Raw genomic sequence first — 15,646 nt, 5'->3', positions numbered from 1 at the left:
ATTTGAAAAACATCTGCCATGTGTCTTGAGTGACAAGGCCGAAGGCTTCAGCTTATTAGTTCTGTGATAACAGCTTTGAATACATTTGAAGTGAATTAGTCTGTGACAACTGTCCTGGAATAGGGTTTTTAGTGAAGTCAGGAAGAATGGCGCTCAGACTAATGCGCGTATTGTCTTCTACGGACCTGTGTCGGTACGGTGCTGCCAGGTCGGGGGATTTACCCGATAATCCCTGGAGTTGTGTGAATCACAGAATCCACACTGGAAAGTGAGTACAGTCCTGGGCACAAGTGGTGGGGATATCACAATGTTATTACAAGTTTTATGCGTTATATAAGTACAGTGGTCGATGATAAAAAACCTTTTCAAACTTACACTGGGTAAGTTTGAAAAGGTTTTTTATCATGAAGCAACGACTGTGTTGAACCAAACAACCAGCCGACACGTGTTTCGTCACTAGGAATAGTCCTGTGACTCTTCAGGGCCTGAAAGGTTGCAGAGAAAGTGGATCCAGTGTCTGGCGGAGAGGCCGGGTCAAAATGCCGAGTGGCGGTGGACGGTTTAAATGCCCGCAGAGAGGCGGGTGAGCCTGTGGTCAGTAGAGGACGGGGCCGGAATACACTGGTGCCGTCTTGGCATACCCTTCCCACTTAGGGCAACATATGCAAAAGAAACAATTGACTTATGGAATGCTGGACAATGCAAACATTCACTCCCAGTCACAAGGATCTGGGTTTAATCCATCATTCTTTTGCTCGCCACACCACCCAAGTTTGGACCCAGCCATATGCAAATCAGTCTTGACCCTGTTCCTTGTGGGAACAGTCCAGCCCGAACTGCCAACCTAAGTCCTCCCTGGACCGGAAACAAGCATCCTGGGACTGGTTTCAGGGCATCACCCTTCTTCAGCCAGGCTAGCTTGAATCCAGTGGTGTAGCGAGCACGGGACCCACGTCTGGGCATACCCTTCCCACTTAGGGCGACATATGCAAAAGAAACAATTGATGGACGGAATGCTGGACATTGCAAACATTTACCCCCAGTACAGAGATCTGGGCCTAAATCCATCGTTCAAGCTAGCCTGGCTGAACCGAGTCACAAGAAAACAGTGAAAAAAATGTTTAAAAATAAGAAAAGGGGGCAGGGTAGAAACACCCTGACCCCCTAGGCCTGGTCAGGGGGTCCCACAAGGACTCCCAGGGCCAAGAAAAACATTTTTTTACATAATTTCGGCGTAATTTGCGTTGGGGTCGCGAATTCCGCCGAAATTCTGTAAAAAGATGAAGTGCGGGCTCCCTATTTCCCTGGGTTTCTAGATGGGAATGCCATGTGACATATCCTGTGAGATTCTATGCTGTGTGGAAGTCTACACAGCTCAGAAACATGTACAGGAGCAATAGGACCCCATGTGTAAATGCACACTTTTTCTCTTTTTCTCCTACGAAAAAACATTTCTCCATACTGTTCCCGCACTACTCTCTTCAACAGACCATGTTTAAATGAGGGGTGACATATTCGCCTTCCATCTCGCAATGAGAGATACTCCAGCTCTTGCATGAAAAAAACGTTATGAGCATTTCCAGGGTGGGAAATGGTGGAATTGGAATTTGAGAAGGCTCACAAAAGTACATGCTTTTTCTAAAACTTGCATGGTAAACCATGCCTTGGAACACCACCTACATGGGATTTACGACTGCAGATTTCTCCTCATCTAAGCCTCATAGGAATCCTTTTGTGAATTTCTGGTAGGCATAAATGGAGGTATTTTTTTTTTTACCATAACCATGTTTTGGCTGATACACCTCTTAGAATAGGGCTCTATTTGTGCTAATATCTTGGGAGGTCATGTCTAAAGAAATCACATCTGCTGTACCCACTCATTAGTTTTGGTTGTCAACATACTTCTTTTTGAAAGCTAACTTATGTGCCTTACCTGAATACAATTTATAATGAATGAATGCCCTTGGAAAACGCTTTGGAGAACTCCCGATTTTGTATTAAATGCTCTGGCACAGGCATCACCGCTTCCTGTAAATACTAGAGGGACAACAAAAAATAATTAGGTTCAATACCGGCCAAGTAAGCAATTTCTATTAAAAATAAAAAAATGTTTTTTGTTATGACAGCATGTTACACATTTCCTTGTAATGTGATGATCATTAGAATGCTTACATCAGTACATTCTAAACAAGAGGTGTAATGAGTACACCCTGCATAGCTAAAGCTTTACTCACAGGACAGAGGTGACCAGCAAAGACACAAGGGAAAGTGACATAACCAGAACAGCACTGCAGAAGGACTGCATACATAAGCCAGACACTCAGAAAACTACATTGCTCACAAATTAGGCATCTGTGTGCAAGAGTCAAGGTTAAAGTGCAGGGTAACAGAAGTAATGAACAAAGGCAATTATTGGTAGAGCACAGTAGAGCAAGATTTGGATTAGGGAGCATGCCTAGATTATGAAATCCAGATTCATGTAAACAGTTTGATTTTAGATTAATTTAATTGGTCTAGAACAACATTCACACACATATGCACGTAATATGCCTCAATACTCCATGCCGTCTTAAGAAGGCAATGTCAATACTTAGCGCATTTTGAGCTCCTTTTTCTTGGGCAAAGCTCATGGACGTCATTTAGGGGTCGCGGCTGCGCCTGGCGCTGATTTAGCGACCTCTGGCCTCAGATGTGGCAAAATCAGTGCCTGGAATAAGGGGCAGCTCTTCCTAATGGATGCTGGTTGGAGCCCCACTTGTCTGGTTTCTTTCAATTTTTTTATTGTACAAATAGTGAATAATATTATTCACTATTAGAGTAATACAAAATGGAGCACGATAGCTGGAATATGACCCTATCTGGAAGCTAAGGTAAATAAAAAATGCTGTTAAATGTATGTTATAGGCATGCTTGCGGGTGAGAGTGTGTTTATGTGCGTAAGAGTGTGTGAATGTGTTAATATGTGTAAGCATGTGTGTGTGAGTTAAAGTAAAGGTCAAATGGTGTGCATTGTCACTTCTGCTACCAATGGCATTTTGGTGAACTGACGTCCATGGCAATGCTCCTAGAATTCGGACCGCTCATCGAGCTCACTTCAAGACTGCTTCACCTTTCAATCTTTTAAAAAATAATCTTGGAACAGATCTCCTTAATTTATTGCAATATAGTGGAGTTGCATTGTTAAGGCGTATTAGTTGTTGATGGATAGCACAGCAAGTACTCTTTTCAGAAGGAGTGCATTGGTGGAAGGGTGCGTTATGCCACTAGTGTTTTAATGTTGCATGTGAGGACAAGAGTTGTGCTTTGCCATGCTTTTGCCACTGCGCCTTGGGCATGTAGTGCAGAAAAACGAGCGAGAAGTACGCTATTTTTGTTTTTATTTGTATTGTTTTTGTACTACTGCATTTAAGTTGTTGATGTCCCTCACATGGGTTATAGCTCGTGCTACATCAGAAGCTCCAATTTTTTTTTTTTAATACATAAAATAAAAATACATACAGGGCCGGCTTTAGCGTTGGTGGAGCCCAGTGTGTTTGTTGGCACCCCCCTAATGACTTTCATCTCCATGAATTCTCTCACTTACCACACTTTAACAGTGCTCCTCAAGTCTCCATAACCACTGTCTCTCTCACATGCTTTTCGTTTGTCTTATAGCTCGCCTCCACTCATGCCAGTGTAGGGTATCAGAGCACTTTACATCTCACACACGCTTACACAGAGACAATGACTCACACGTGTGTAAATCAGTGTATAGGAAATGTTAAATAAGAAAGAGGACTGCAAGGTATAGAAGTGTCATCCATACTAGTAGACAGTATCAAGGAGTGGATGGTCTGGAGAAGCACCATCTCAGAATTTAAAACATACCACCATGGTTGGGGGTTGTTTTTACTAATAAAAATTGATTTTCTACCCACATTAATCCTTTATGCAACATTAGGATAATGAAAGTCTGGGGGAGTAACCAACGCTTTAACCCATACCTTTCTGTTTGCACGCAGCTCTTTTCTGACAGTTAATAGCTCACTGTTCTATATTAGGATTTAAAAATAATTTTTTGTTTGTTTGCTTTTTGCAGAGTTTTATATGGCGCGAACTTGACCCGATTCGGGTATCGGAGCGCTTTACATGGCACCAGTTACGTTACATCGTTACATGAGGACACACAATTTTTGGTTAGGCACGGGGAGATTAAGTGATTTGCCCAGAATCACAGGATGTACAGTGTCATTGCCAAGACTCGAGCCGAGTTCCCCAGATTCAAGGTCGACCGCCCTAGCCGTTAGGCCAACTCCTCTCCCAATAAATAAATTGCAAGTAATAAAAGGCTCTCTCTGACAAAAGCTGTAACCCACTGAACTATTCACATTATATGCACTTCTGTGATCTGCATGGTACATATGCTTTGTAGCAGGCATATTAACCCTCTGTCCTACTTTGAGTCAAAACTTACACTATACAAAACTTGATCGATCCCCAGCAGGACTTTTAATCACCAGAGTTTTCTAGAAATTTTTATTGTTGCTTGAAAATTTCTGGAGACTAGGAATGCTGCAGCAGGTGCTCTCAAATCCACTATACATGTAACAACACAGCGCCCTCTGAAGTTAGCGCTTGGTGCAGTGGCACTGGTCGCACATACATGTAAGTACAAGGGTCCATGTACAGTAATGTATTCTGTTCACAGTGTACAGAAAATCAATGCACCATTTATCAGGTTATGTCTCTGTCCACCAGGGACGGACTGGGAACACAAAGAAGCCCAGCCAATATTGTCGGGCTAGCCCCCACCCGTGGGAGGGGGGGGCAAGCGTGAAGCATTGCTACTTAATAACAAAACCACCCCCCAGCACTGATGCTTTTGTTACTGGGGGTGATATTGCAGCATCGCTACAAAACCGGCCCCCAGTAACAAAATTGGCTCCCTCTGCTCCATAACAGGCCCCCGCCCTTCCAGCCTCCCGGGCAAATGCCCGATGCCCGCCATGGCCAGTCCGGCCCCGCTGTCCACGCAGTTCTGTGAAAATGTATTCAGCTTCAAAGTTATTTGTGAGCAGGGGATAATTCTCAGAGATGTAACTGGCTGTTTGTGCTCTTGCTGGTCTACTAAGAGTGGTCCCTTTGAATAATAGATAACCTTCATATACATGAAGTTAACTTGCTTTAATAACCACTGGCAAAGCTAATAGGTCTGGATATTTTGTGTGTGAAAGTGCTTATTCACTGATTTGCAACCTTGTATGTCCTATTGTGGAAATTGATGAGCGAGTGAATTTGAGAATGAGAAAACGACTGGATGATTAGCAAATGGGAGGATAGATAAATTAGCGAATGTCTGAGTACACTGATAATCATTGAGTGTGTGAGGGCATTGAAGGATACATTAATGTGTGAGTGTATACATGAATGGTTGAACTAGTAAGTGTATGAATGGATAGATGGCTGGATGACTAGGTGAGGCATTAATACATTCCCAGCAGAGTGAATGTATAGATTGGTGCAGAAAGGTTACAACAATCTCATAGATTGAAGCTGTAAAAAATCTAATTCATTGGTCTAACTAGAATTTTGATAAACTTAATGAAAAGGTAACCTAGAGAAGTGTATGTTGTGCTGTTTAAGAGTTAACTGGTTTAGATCTGGTTTGCCTCCAAGTCCTGCTCTAGAGACTGAATACACATCTGCGACTGACTTTTAACAACCTTTCTGACTAAGCACAATGACATACCCTCTGGCTTCAGGCAGGTAGGCGTGCCATTAAAATTGACTACTAACGTCCCGGCACTTGAGAATGGGTGAATAGTGGAGTGAGGAGGGGAGCAGCCCGACCATCCATTAATGTACTGATGCACTAACATTGTCTGTATAGAAACTTCTCTGTGGCTGCCACTGGTTATTCATTTCTGTTGCCGTGGGAAAACCAGTAGCGGCTCCTCCACCAAGGCGGAGGAGCGTCGCCCCACTGCTCACTGAGCAATTCAAAATTAAAAAATAAAATGATAATAACTCAATGTTATATCATTTTATTTAACCGTACTGGCTCAGTTGGTTGGGGGGTGAGGCGGGCTGAGGTGTTTAGAGCTGATGGAGGAGTGGTAGGCACTTCTTAAGTGCACAGGGATTTTTGGCTGGCTGGCTCGGGCTGGCCAAACAGTCATGCTCACTTTGCATGTTCTCCACCCAGGCAGCACTACTGCCTGCGTGGAGAACATGCACAGCTTCCCAGCCCCTGTCTGAGCGCTGAACCAAGGCGCTCAGTCCAATCACAACGTTACTGTACGGCAGCGTTGTGATTGGTGAGGTGAGTCTGGGAGGCTATGTGCTTCCTGCTGCCTAGGAGAAGAGAAGGGGACGGACTAAAGCGATTTACAAGGAAGACGAACAGCCTAACATCTATACAGAGTCAAAGAAAAGTGTTTATGGAATGAAACGAAACAGAAAAACAAGAGAAGAAAAACACTTTCAAATAATTCGTCATTGTCCACTAACAAGAACATGGCATTCTAATGTAAGCACCTGGAACATCACTGTCACAGTATGAAAGAACATACTTGCCCTGATCCCCATGCTGCACATACTTCATGAAAGGTTTGCAGTCAAACGTCCAAACCCAAAGAGAGAGGAAGCTGCTTGCTATAGATTATAGTGATACTGAGACCCTGAAGAAGCGCTGATCTCCTACATACACATGCCAGGTGCAAGGAATCTGTGTAGGAGGATACCCACAGAAGGAGATAACACTAAAGGAGGCACTTTTTCTTCACAACCCACACATTTCTAGAGAGATCCATCCTCACCAAGGACATCATCCACATACTGAGCTCACAAAACACCACAATAAGTCCATAACGAAAATGGCCCACCCCTTTTCCCTCCAGAGAGTCACAGGAGGCACAACTTCTATTTGACAATATATGTCTGTAGAACAATGTGGCATCTTATAGATTCAAACCCCTTATCATGTTTCATCACCTAGACTTGACAGAAGATCACCCAGCACCAAGGGATGTTTGTGCCATAAAAAGGATTTTCCTTTGCTGTAAGGGCCACTGATTGTGTACATCTCACCATTATGAACCTTCACAGATGCCTATTCATATAGTACAACTGCAAGAAATACACCTGCCTCAACATCCAGCTGATATGTGATTCCAGTATTTAGTTCATGGCACACTCCAAACATGTGTTGTGGCATGACACTGACATCCTAGACACTTGTGCAGTCTCCTGACATATGCAGAAATACAGCGACAGGAACTGTGTTCTACCTTCCCTCCACAGATGTACACCTACAACCACATGGGTGATTACACCTTACTACAATTCAGCCAACATGTAACAATGAGATACATGCACACACCCTCAAGCATGCAATACACCTTAGGGAGAGCTTGCAGAAATAATGTTTAATGTGTCTTTTCTGTAGGTGCCATTTGCATCCACTGACTGCAAGCAGAGCTCTCCTTCAGATGTGGCTCAGTCGTCCTTCATAATATTGACCAAAAGATGATTCCCCATCTTGATTGGTCATGGACAACCTGCATAAGGGCCAAAACTACACCTATTCAGGCAAGAGGGAGGGCCTCTATTGCCAAAACAAACTTGTTGCAAATTGGTAAATGCCCACTGTTAGACTTGTCATCTTTTGGCGTGTTTCCCCTGACGTTTTGCTTTCTGACCTCCCGTTTTTGACTCTGTTTTTGCTGGCGTAATGATTCTGCGCACTTTCCTCCTAGGTGTCCAGTGGTAAAGTGCAAGTGCTCCTGTATAAACTGTGTTATGGATTCCATGATTGGCCTATTTGATTGTAAAGTGCACTGCGAGTGCCAGGGCCTATAAATCAAATGCTGTTGGTGGGCTGCAGCACTGGATTGTGCCACCCACGCAAACAGCCCGTAAAGTGTAACTCTGGCCTGCCCTTGCAGAGCATGTGCGCAGCCTGGGGCTGACATGTCGACATGGAAAGTGCACACACATTCCAAGTACATAAACCTTCCCTTTTCTACATGTTAGTCACCACTAAGGTATGCCCAAGGTACCCCTGTGGGCAGGGTGCATTGTACATGTCCTGGTGTGTGTGGTATGTCCTGATAGTGAATTACAGCCTACTTTGTTTTTTACTGTTGCAAGGCTACCTGTTCCCCATAGGCCAGAATGGGTTGTTTGATTATAACATCCTATAATCCTAACTGACCCAGGGAACATGGTATAAATTCGAGTTTAGTATGCCTGAACTCAGAATGATAAAATACATCTTTTTGTGAAGTTGGTTTTAACATTCTGTGTTTGAAAATACCACTTTTTAGAAAGTAGGTATTTTCTTGTCTAACCATCCAAGCCTGCCTCTGCTAGGTTGTGTATTCCTTGTCTGAAGTTTGAGTGACAGGGGCTGGGGGATTCCAGGAGACAGGGTGAGTCAGCACAGGGCTGAATAGCAAGATCTACATGTAGATGGGTGGGAGGAGTTGTACCTGGGACATGAATAGGGCTGTGCCTTCTCTCCACAATGCTGGCTCCACCTCCTGTGGTGCGTCTGATGTCTCTGGCCTACACTGTGAAAGGAAAGAAGGAGTCTTGTCAACAAAGTGCTCCAGGACTGACCAGAACTGGTTTGGACTAGGCAAAGGCCTCTCTGCCTTCAGAGAACAAAGTAATTGAGGATAAAAAGGAGGACCCAAACCCCAGAACTTTAGAACTCGCTCAATCCAAAGAATTTACAGACTTTATGATTTCTTTAAATTTCTCACTGCTCACTCATGGCCCCACACATACACACGGTCACATGTTGGATCAAATCTGGGCATTAAACATTCCATTTACATCCCCTATAATTTCCCCGTGTTCCTGGTCCGACCATTCTATCATTTCCTTTTCCCTTGCACTGACCGTGTTGGTCAAACCTCCACTTCCCAAAAACATCTGGGTCAGGAAATGGGGAAAAACGGATATGCCCTCTTTTTGTTCTACCCTGGCCAAAACCGCTCCCGATCTTACAGACCTCACTGCTACCTCTCAACTGGCCGCCATTGACAACTGGCTGACTTTGGCGGGCGACGAATTCGCCCCCCTGAGGCGACTCACTGTTAAGCGGGCCCATGCAGCCAATCGATGGTTCACTTCAGAACTAAAAGAACAGAAATTAGCAGCCAGAAGAGCCGAGCGAGCCTGGAGGAAAAACTATAGTCCAGAGCTAAAGACAATGTATTTGTCTGTTTTAAAAACTTATAAAAAGGGCATTCTTGCGGCTAAAACTGAATTCTACACCAGCAGGATTATGGCAGCTGAGTCTCGCTCAAAGGAAATCTTTACCACGGTCCATGAACTAGCGCTATCCAGTAGAACCAAGGCTACCATTCCCCCCTCTCAGTCCCTCTGTAACTCGCTCAATGAGTTTTTTATTGACAAAGTAGCCAAAATTAAACTTAACATTCCCCCACCCTCCCTCACATTCGTCAATCCTTCCCCTCCGCCCACTGTCCCTAAACTCAATCTCATCCCACTACTAACTGAGGACACTTTCTTCCCATTACTTCACCGAGTCAAATCTGGTTCCCCCTTAGATTTTGCCCCAGCCCATATCCTTAGGGAAATCTACTTAACCTCCCCCATTCCCCCTCTGACCCTCCTTAATGACTCGTTAAGGAAAGGAAATGTTCCTGGCATACACAAATCAGCGGTTGTAATACCCATTATTAAAAAATCTGACGCTGATCCTTCCTCCCCCTCCAATTATCGTCCTATATCCCTACTGCCTTACCTAGCAAAAATTCTGGAAACTCATGTCACAACCACCCTAAGTACTCATGTCAAAATCAATCATTGTCTCTCCCCCCGTCAAGCCGGTTTTCGCCCATTGCACTCCACCGAGAAAGTGGTGATCTCGGTAATGGATGCGCTACGTGAAGGCATTGACACCAACCTCCCGCAAGCCTTGATTTTATTAGATCTGTCCGCCGCCTTTGACACGGTGGATCACTCCATTCTCCTCAATCGTGTCAGGGCGGCGGGCATAGAAGGCCTAGCCTTCTCGTGGATTGAGTCCTTCCTCACAGGGAGGGCCCAAGCTGTCCATCTGGCCAATTTCACCGCGGACTTTCGTAAGGTGGAATGCGGGGTCCCTCAAGGCTCATCACTTTCCCCCCTTTTATTTAATTTATACATCCACCCCCTCATTTTTTCGTTACAGCAGATGGAGGTCACGGTGTTCAATTACGCCGATGATCTCCAGCTAATCTTTAACCTTTCTAATTCCCCTTCATCTGCCTCCAATGTTCAGACTGTAATGACATTCATTCAGGACTGGATGAACTGCAACCACCTCAAACTCAATCCGGACAAGACTGAGCTAGTCCTGACCGGAGGTGGTTGCAGTCCATGGACCTCCTCCCACTGGCCCTTGTCACTTGGTGTTCCCCCTCTTCCCGTCCCTAAGGTCAAAACTCTTGGGATTTTTCTTAACTCACAACTCTCTATCCACTCACAAGTTGGTTCAGTGGTTTCTGCTTGTTTTTTTTCACTAAGACTAATTAGGAAAGTATCCCGCTTTTTCTCCCTTTCTGCCTTAAAAATTATTGTGTTGGCCATGGTGTTGTCGCGAGTTGACTATGGTAACATCATCTACAATGGAGCTCCAGCCTATGCGTTTTATCGCTTGCAGCTCATTCAGAATCAAGCGGCTCGTTTGATTTATGGCTTACCCAAATACCATCGTGCCACTCCCCTGCTTAAAGCTTTGCATTGGCTCCCGGTGAGGGAGCGTGCTCTTTTTAAACTCGGTTGCCTCACTTTTCAGGCAAGATCGGGTACAGCCCCCGAGTTCATCTGCGCTGCCATAAAACCGTACCTCCCAGGTCGCGAACTCCGCTCTGCCCACATGGCTCTCCTGACCACTCCTCGCTTCAAGAAAAAGAAATCTGGCGGAGCGAAATTCGCTTCTCTCGCCCCGCTCTTCTGGAACTCTCTTCCTGCCGCTCTCCGTACTTCTCCCTCATATATACAGTTTCGGAAAGATCTTAAAACCCTGTTATTTGAGCAAGCCTACATTGTCTAGCCTCTACTGCCGACTGCTACTGCACCACTTAAAGCGCCATGAAACCGCATGGTATAAGTGCGCTTAATAAATGTTTTTAAATTCAAATTAAATTCAAATCAAGGAACCTGCCAAGAAGAAGAGCAGGAAGAGCTGCCAGGAGGAGTAGTGCCCCTTTGCTGTGTTGTTGCTTTGTTGGGTTGGCCTGCAGCTGCTGCTTCTGCCTTGGGCAGTGAAAGGACTGGACTGAACTTTCTCTACTTGTGCTGAGTATCTCCAAGGGTCTGAAACCGAGCTGGCCTCCTGTTAAGAAGACTCAGGGACTGCAAAGACTTCACCAACCTCTGGGTACCGCTCCTGGGACTGCTGTTTCAGTTGCCACAGAGAAGAGGGAACCACGACCGACTGTCACCGACTCCGTCACTGGCCTTGTGTCCCGAAGGCACCGCAGGCCGCACCGTCTCTCCCTGCACCCCAAGCCTTGGTCTCACCGATGCCGTCTGCACGATCGTCACCGAGCCGCTGCCAGCACCGCATCGAGAAGACACCGCAGCCCGCACCGCCTCACTTTACTTCGCTGGCCTGGTCTCATCGACACGGTCGCCGATGGCTCGACACCCGTGACCGCCTCATCACGCACAGCTGTCCGACTCTGCCAACACCCATTCCCGCCAACCGGCTCTGTCGCTTGCATCGCAACCTGACAGCACCGCATCGAGCACCGTCTCGCCCTGCACCGCAAGCCTTGGTCTCACCGATGCCATCTGGACGATCGTCACCGAGCCGCTGCTCGCACCGCATCGAGAGGACATCGCGCTTTGCATCGCAACCGTGACATATGCCAAGATCGACTCGCACGCCTGTGTGAGCCGCACTAAGAAATGTACTGTTAACGAGTCTGTTCACGCTGTTGCTGGCCCGTACCGACGCGGTCAGCGGGAACGAGCTACTGACTCGCACGAACTGTGTTTTCAACGTATTTTCGCAATTTAAAGAATTTAAAGTATATAAAAATATTGGCTATTTTTCTAAACTGGTGTGGTGTCCGTTTTTAGGGCTTACACTGTATTACTGTTGGTTATGAGTAAATGCTTTGCACACTGCCTCTAAGATAAACCTGACTGCTCGTGCCAAGCTACCAAGGGGGTGAGCAGGGGTTATTTTAGGAGTGCAACTCCCTTATCCTGACTAGGAAGAAGGGTCCCTACTTGAGCAAAGGTGCAAGCCCTTGCCAACTAGAGACCCCCATTTCTAACACCCACAAATTGTGTTGCTGACACACAGACAATTTGGAGAGAAAACCTCAGACCAGGTGAGACCAAGCAAAAATACCAAAACCACAACAAATGCTCCTGAGTTGAAGAAGCAACGTTTTACAACTGGGTACTTTGACAACAGGCTTGAATGATGTGAAAGATCGCAACATGTAGGCTTCTTTTCCAAAGTAGACTTACACACCAAACAGTAATAGAGATTCTACAACCAGGTTGTCCAAACAAACGACAGACTGGCTGTGTTGTGGGAAGACCACAAAATATGGGATAGAACCCCGCTCAGAATAATAAGATACACTGTAGACAACTGATCCAATGAACATAACAACATACGGGTGTAGAACGTTAAGCCAGATTCCTATCAGGGTTTATAGCATTTCATAAATCATAGGCATACATTGTACTTGGCTTTCGATGAGGCAATTCCTCATTTATGACCTACTTAGCAGAGAGAGGAAACTTGTTATCAGGCATAGCCTTATGAGGATGGTATTGTACGGAATCAGGGATTAAGAATGACAAAAACACACACACAAAAAGTAATAACATTACATTTCCAAACAACCTTTATGGTATCTTAGCACATCTAGCTACATCACCTGACAATGTCCACTCATGCATGCTGCCAATGCCATGGCCCCGCATCCTACAGAGTCAGGATCTGCGATACACTGTCCCACTTTTGGGTGAGCAGAGAAGAGCCGACAGCAACAATGTAAGGATCTATGCATCAAGGTATGTTGTGTCCTGGGATTGGCCCTTTTTAATTGGGGCGACTGTACTCAAGCTTACTTGGAAAATATAACATGAGTGCCAGAGGATACCCCACTCCTCCAGGGAAATATCCGCTCTTCCCCGCTCCTCCAGGGAAATATCTACAAAATAGGAAACAGTGAGTACACTTATAAAAATAGTGTCTGAACATTTGGGGCCGAGTCCCACCAGCAATACTGATTAGCATATTGAGGAACTATTAGTTTGTTCCACAAAAGACACCATAAACAACAAACAGAAACAAGACAGTACTTTACGTTGTGCTGTGGCGTCTGTGTTGATGAGAGAGCTGGATGATTTAAGTTAAGGGTTCTGTCACAAAAGTTGGTTGAATAATCAACCCTTCTGCTTTGTTTAGAAAAATGTGAAACATATGAGATGTGTTATTAAAATGCATCTTTGGGAACTGACACATTTCTTGGCCACAAAATCAGTTTACCAAACAAATGCATGGTAGCCGATAATATAATTCGTCATGACCTGCTCTTGTCATTTTAAAATCTAAAGGTGACCTGATTGACATAGAAGACATTCTTAACCTACACCTATCTATCCTGCTGGCAGGAGTATCATTTTCCTGTCCTTTTCTTCGACAACTCCACACCTCATCTTTTTGCATGGCACAGAGTTGTGAGAATAAGGACAGTGCGGCATAATCCTCAAGAATGCCCTTGCCACTTTAGGTAGAGCCAGAGGCCGAAATATATCTACTAGCATTGCACGCAAGGTGTCCAAACTAACCATTTTGTTTTTAAATTTGTGGAAGTTGGTAGTAATAAAATGAAATGGCACAATTAATTTATGGCTCAATAGAATGACCATGACACAATTTATTTATGGCCCAACAGAAAGTCGAATTGAACACAAGTGGTGGGGGTAAGGAGGTTCAATTAGGTGACACACTCCCTTAAATCCAGTGTACGAAATTGGGTTTTAATTGAGGGGGATGAGTACCCGCCTCAAGGAATAATCATAATCCTAGTCAGGATGAACCACTAAAGTCACTAAATAAACCTAGACTCAACCCCCTGGTAGAAATGGCAAAGTGCAGACAGCTTAACTTAGAGGCAATGTGTAAAGTATTTATTTATTACGAAAACAGTAATAAAGTTTAAATGCAACACAACAGAAATCCCTAAATAAATCAGAAAGATAGAGTACTATTTAATAAACAACACAACACCAAAATGACAAAAAAAACAATAAGGGGAACCAAAATCTGATTGTTTAAAGTTTTAAGTAGAAATAACGTCAAAAAGCACAAAGTGCCAATGATAGTCAATGGTCTTGGTCGACCAGGACCTAGGCACAATTTGAGGTGGACCGTGATAGAGCGTGGGTCGGATACACTAACCAGGTTCACCCTGGTCTAAAATGTTTCCTTCCGACTTTATTCCTTTAAGTCCCAATCCACTGCAGGAGATCACTTCTAAACCCCCCGCCCCCAGAACCTCAGGGGAGGCACTTAAAGACTTGCTAGGTGTCCGGCAGAGTCCAGTCTAGTTGCAACTGATCTGCTGCAGGAAAGGAAATACTTTTTTGACCTGGGTAGAAGAGAGAGAGTAGGTTGAATCCTCCAAGGGTCTTCCTGGGATGCAGACAGCAGGTTCAGTCCTCTCCCGATCTTTCTCAGGTCCAGGAGTGTACTGAGGTGGGTGCCTGGAGATGCCACCTTTATGCCTGGCATGAGCTAGTTGATGAGAATGACCCCTGGAGATGGCCTAACCAATGGGGTAACCTGGGCTAACCCTACCCACTTTGGGCACTTTCAAGATGGCCGAAGTCTTTGGCCACACTAAATGTGGGCTCTGAGGGCGGTGTGTCTGTCAGCAATGTACTATGGTAAACCTGGTGTCCTCCCACATTAGAACACTAGAATCCATTTTGAGGCCGTCCCAGTGGCCACAATAAAATTTGAGACAGAAGTTTGGTAGAGCAAGCTAGGTTTTCAGCATCCAGATAGGGGATACACAAGAGTTGTTTTGGAATCTTGTCTTCCTCCATTAAATTGTGCTCCAACTGTTATATACAAACCCAGCATACCTGCTAAACAGGCTTTGACACTAATGTCAAAAAGAGGATCACTGTGATTGGGGCGTGTCTACCTGGGGGTACAAAAGGACACTGCCCAAACTTCAGCTAACATTTGCCTGTGACATGGGGAGGTCTCTTCGAAGTGTGTCCTCAGTGCCATATGAAAACCCTAGCAGACCTGTCAAGCAGGATCTGACACTTTAATGTCAAAAAGGTCCTCAGAACCCTAACTTGTAAGGTTCAGATGGGTCATCTATCCCATTCAGGTCAGACAATTGTTTGCTTCTGAAAGCAAGTTTGCATCTAATTCATGCCTGTTCAAATGCCAATTACTAGGTGGCAGAAATGGAAGAGCAAAATCCAGGTGTAGCTTCCAGGGACTACAGGCATTGCAAAGGTAACTTTCTAAAAGTTCCCTTTCCAAAATATTTATTACAAATCTGACTTAACCAGTGAATTGGGGATTGTAATAAATATTTCAAAAAGTCAAAAATAAACACATTGGTAGCTGTTTCCTAGCTGGGGATAACATTTA

General features: G+C 44.8%; 1 protein-coding gene across 2 annotated transcripts in view; it reads right to left on the bottom strand.

Moving 5' to 3' along the window:
- Positions 1 to 15,646, bottom strand: part of WDR86 (WD repeat domain 86) — a 222,898-nt gene that overhangs the window by 36,686 nt on the left and 170,566 nt on the right. For both annotated transcript variants that reach the window (XM_085632021.1, XM_085632020.1), the window contains exon 6: positions 1,934 to 2,037. In XM_085632021.1, coding sequence (XP_085488147.1) covers positions 1,934 to 2,037 — 104 coding nt within the window. The remainder of the gene's footprint in view (positions 1 to 1,933; positions 2,038 to 15,646) is intronic.

Source organism: Triturus cristatus, chromosome 10, assembly GCF_964204655.1.
Source record: "Triturus cristatus chromosome 10, aTriCri1.1, whole genome shotgun sequence".
NCBI lineage: Eukaryota > Metazoa > Chordata > Amphibia > Caudata > Salamandridae > Triturus > Triturus cristatus.
The sequence above is the reverse complement of the archived record's forward strand: the minus strand, read 5'-3'. Positions and strand labels throughout refer to the sequence as shown.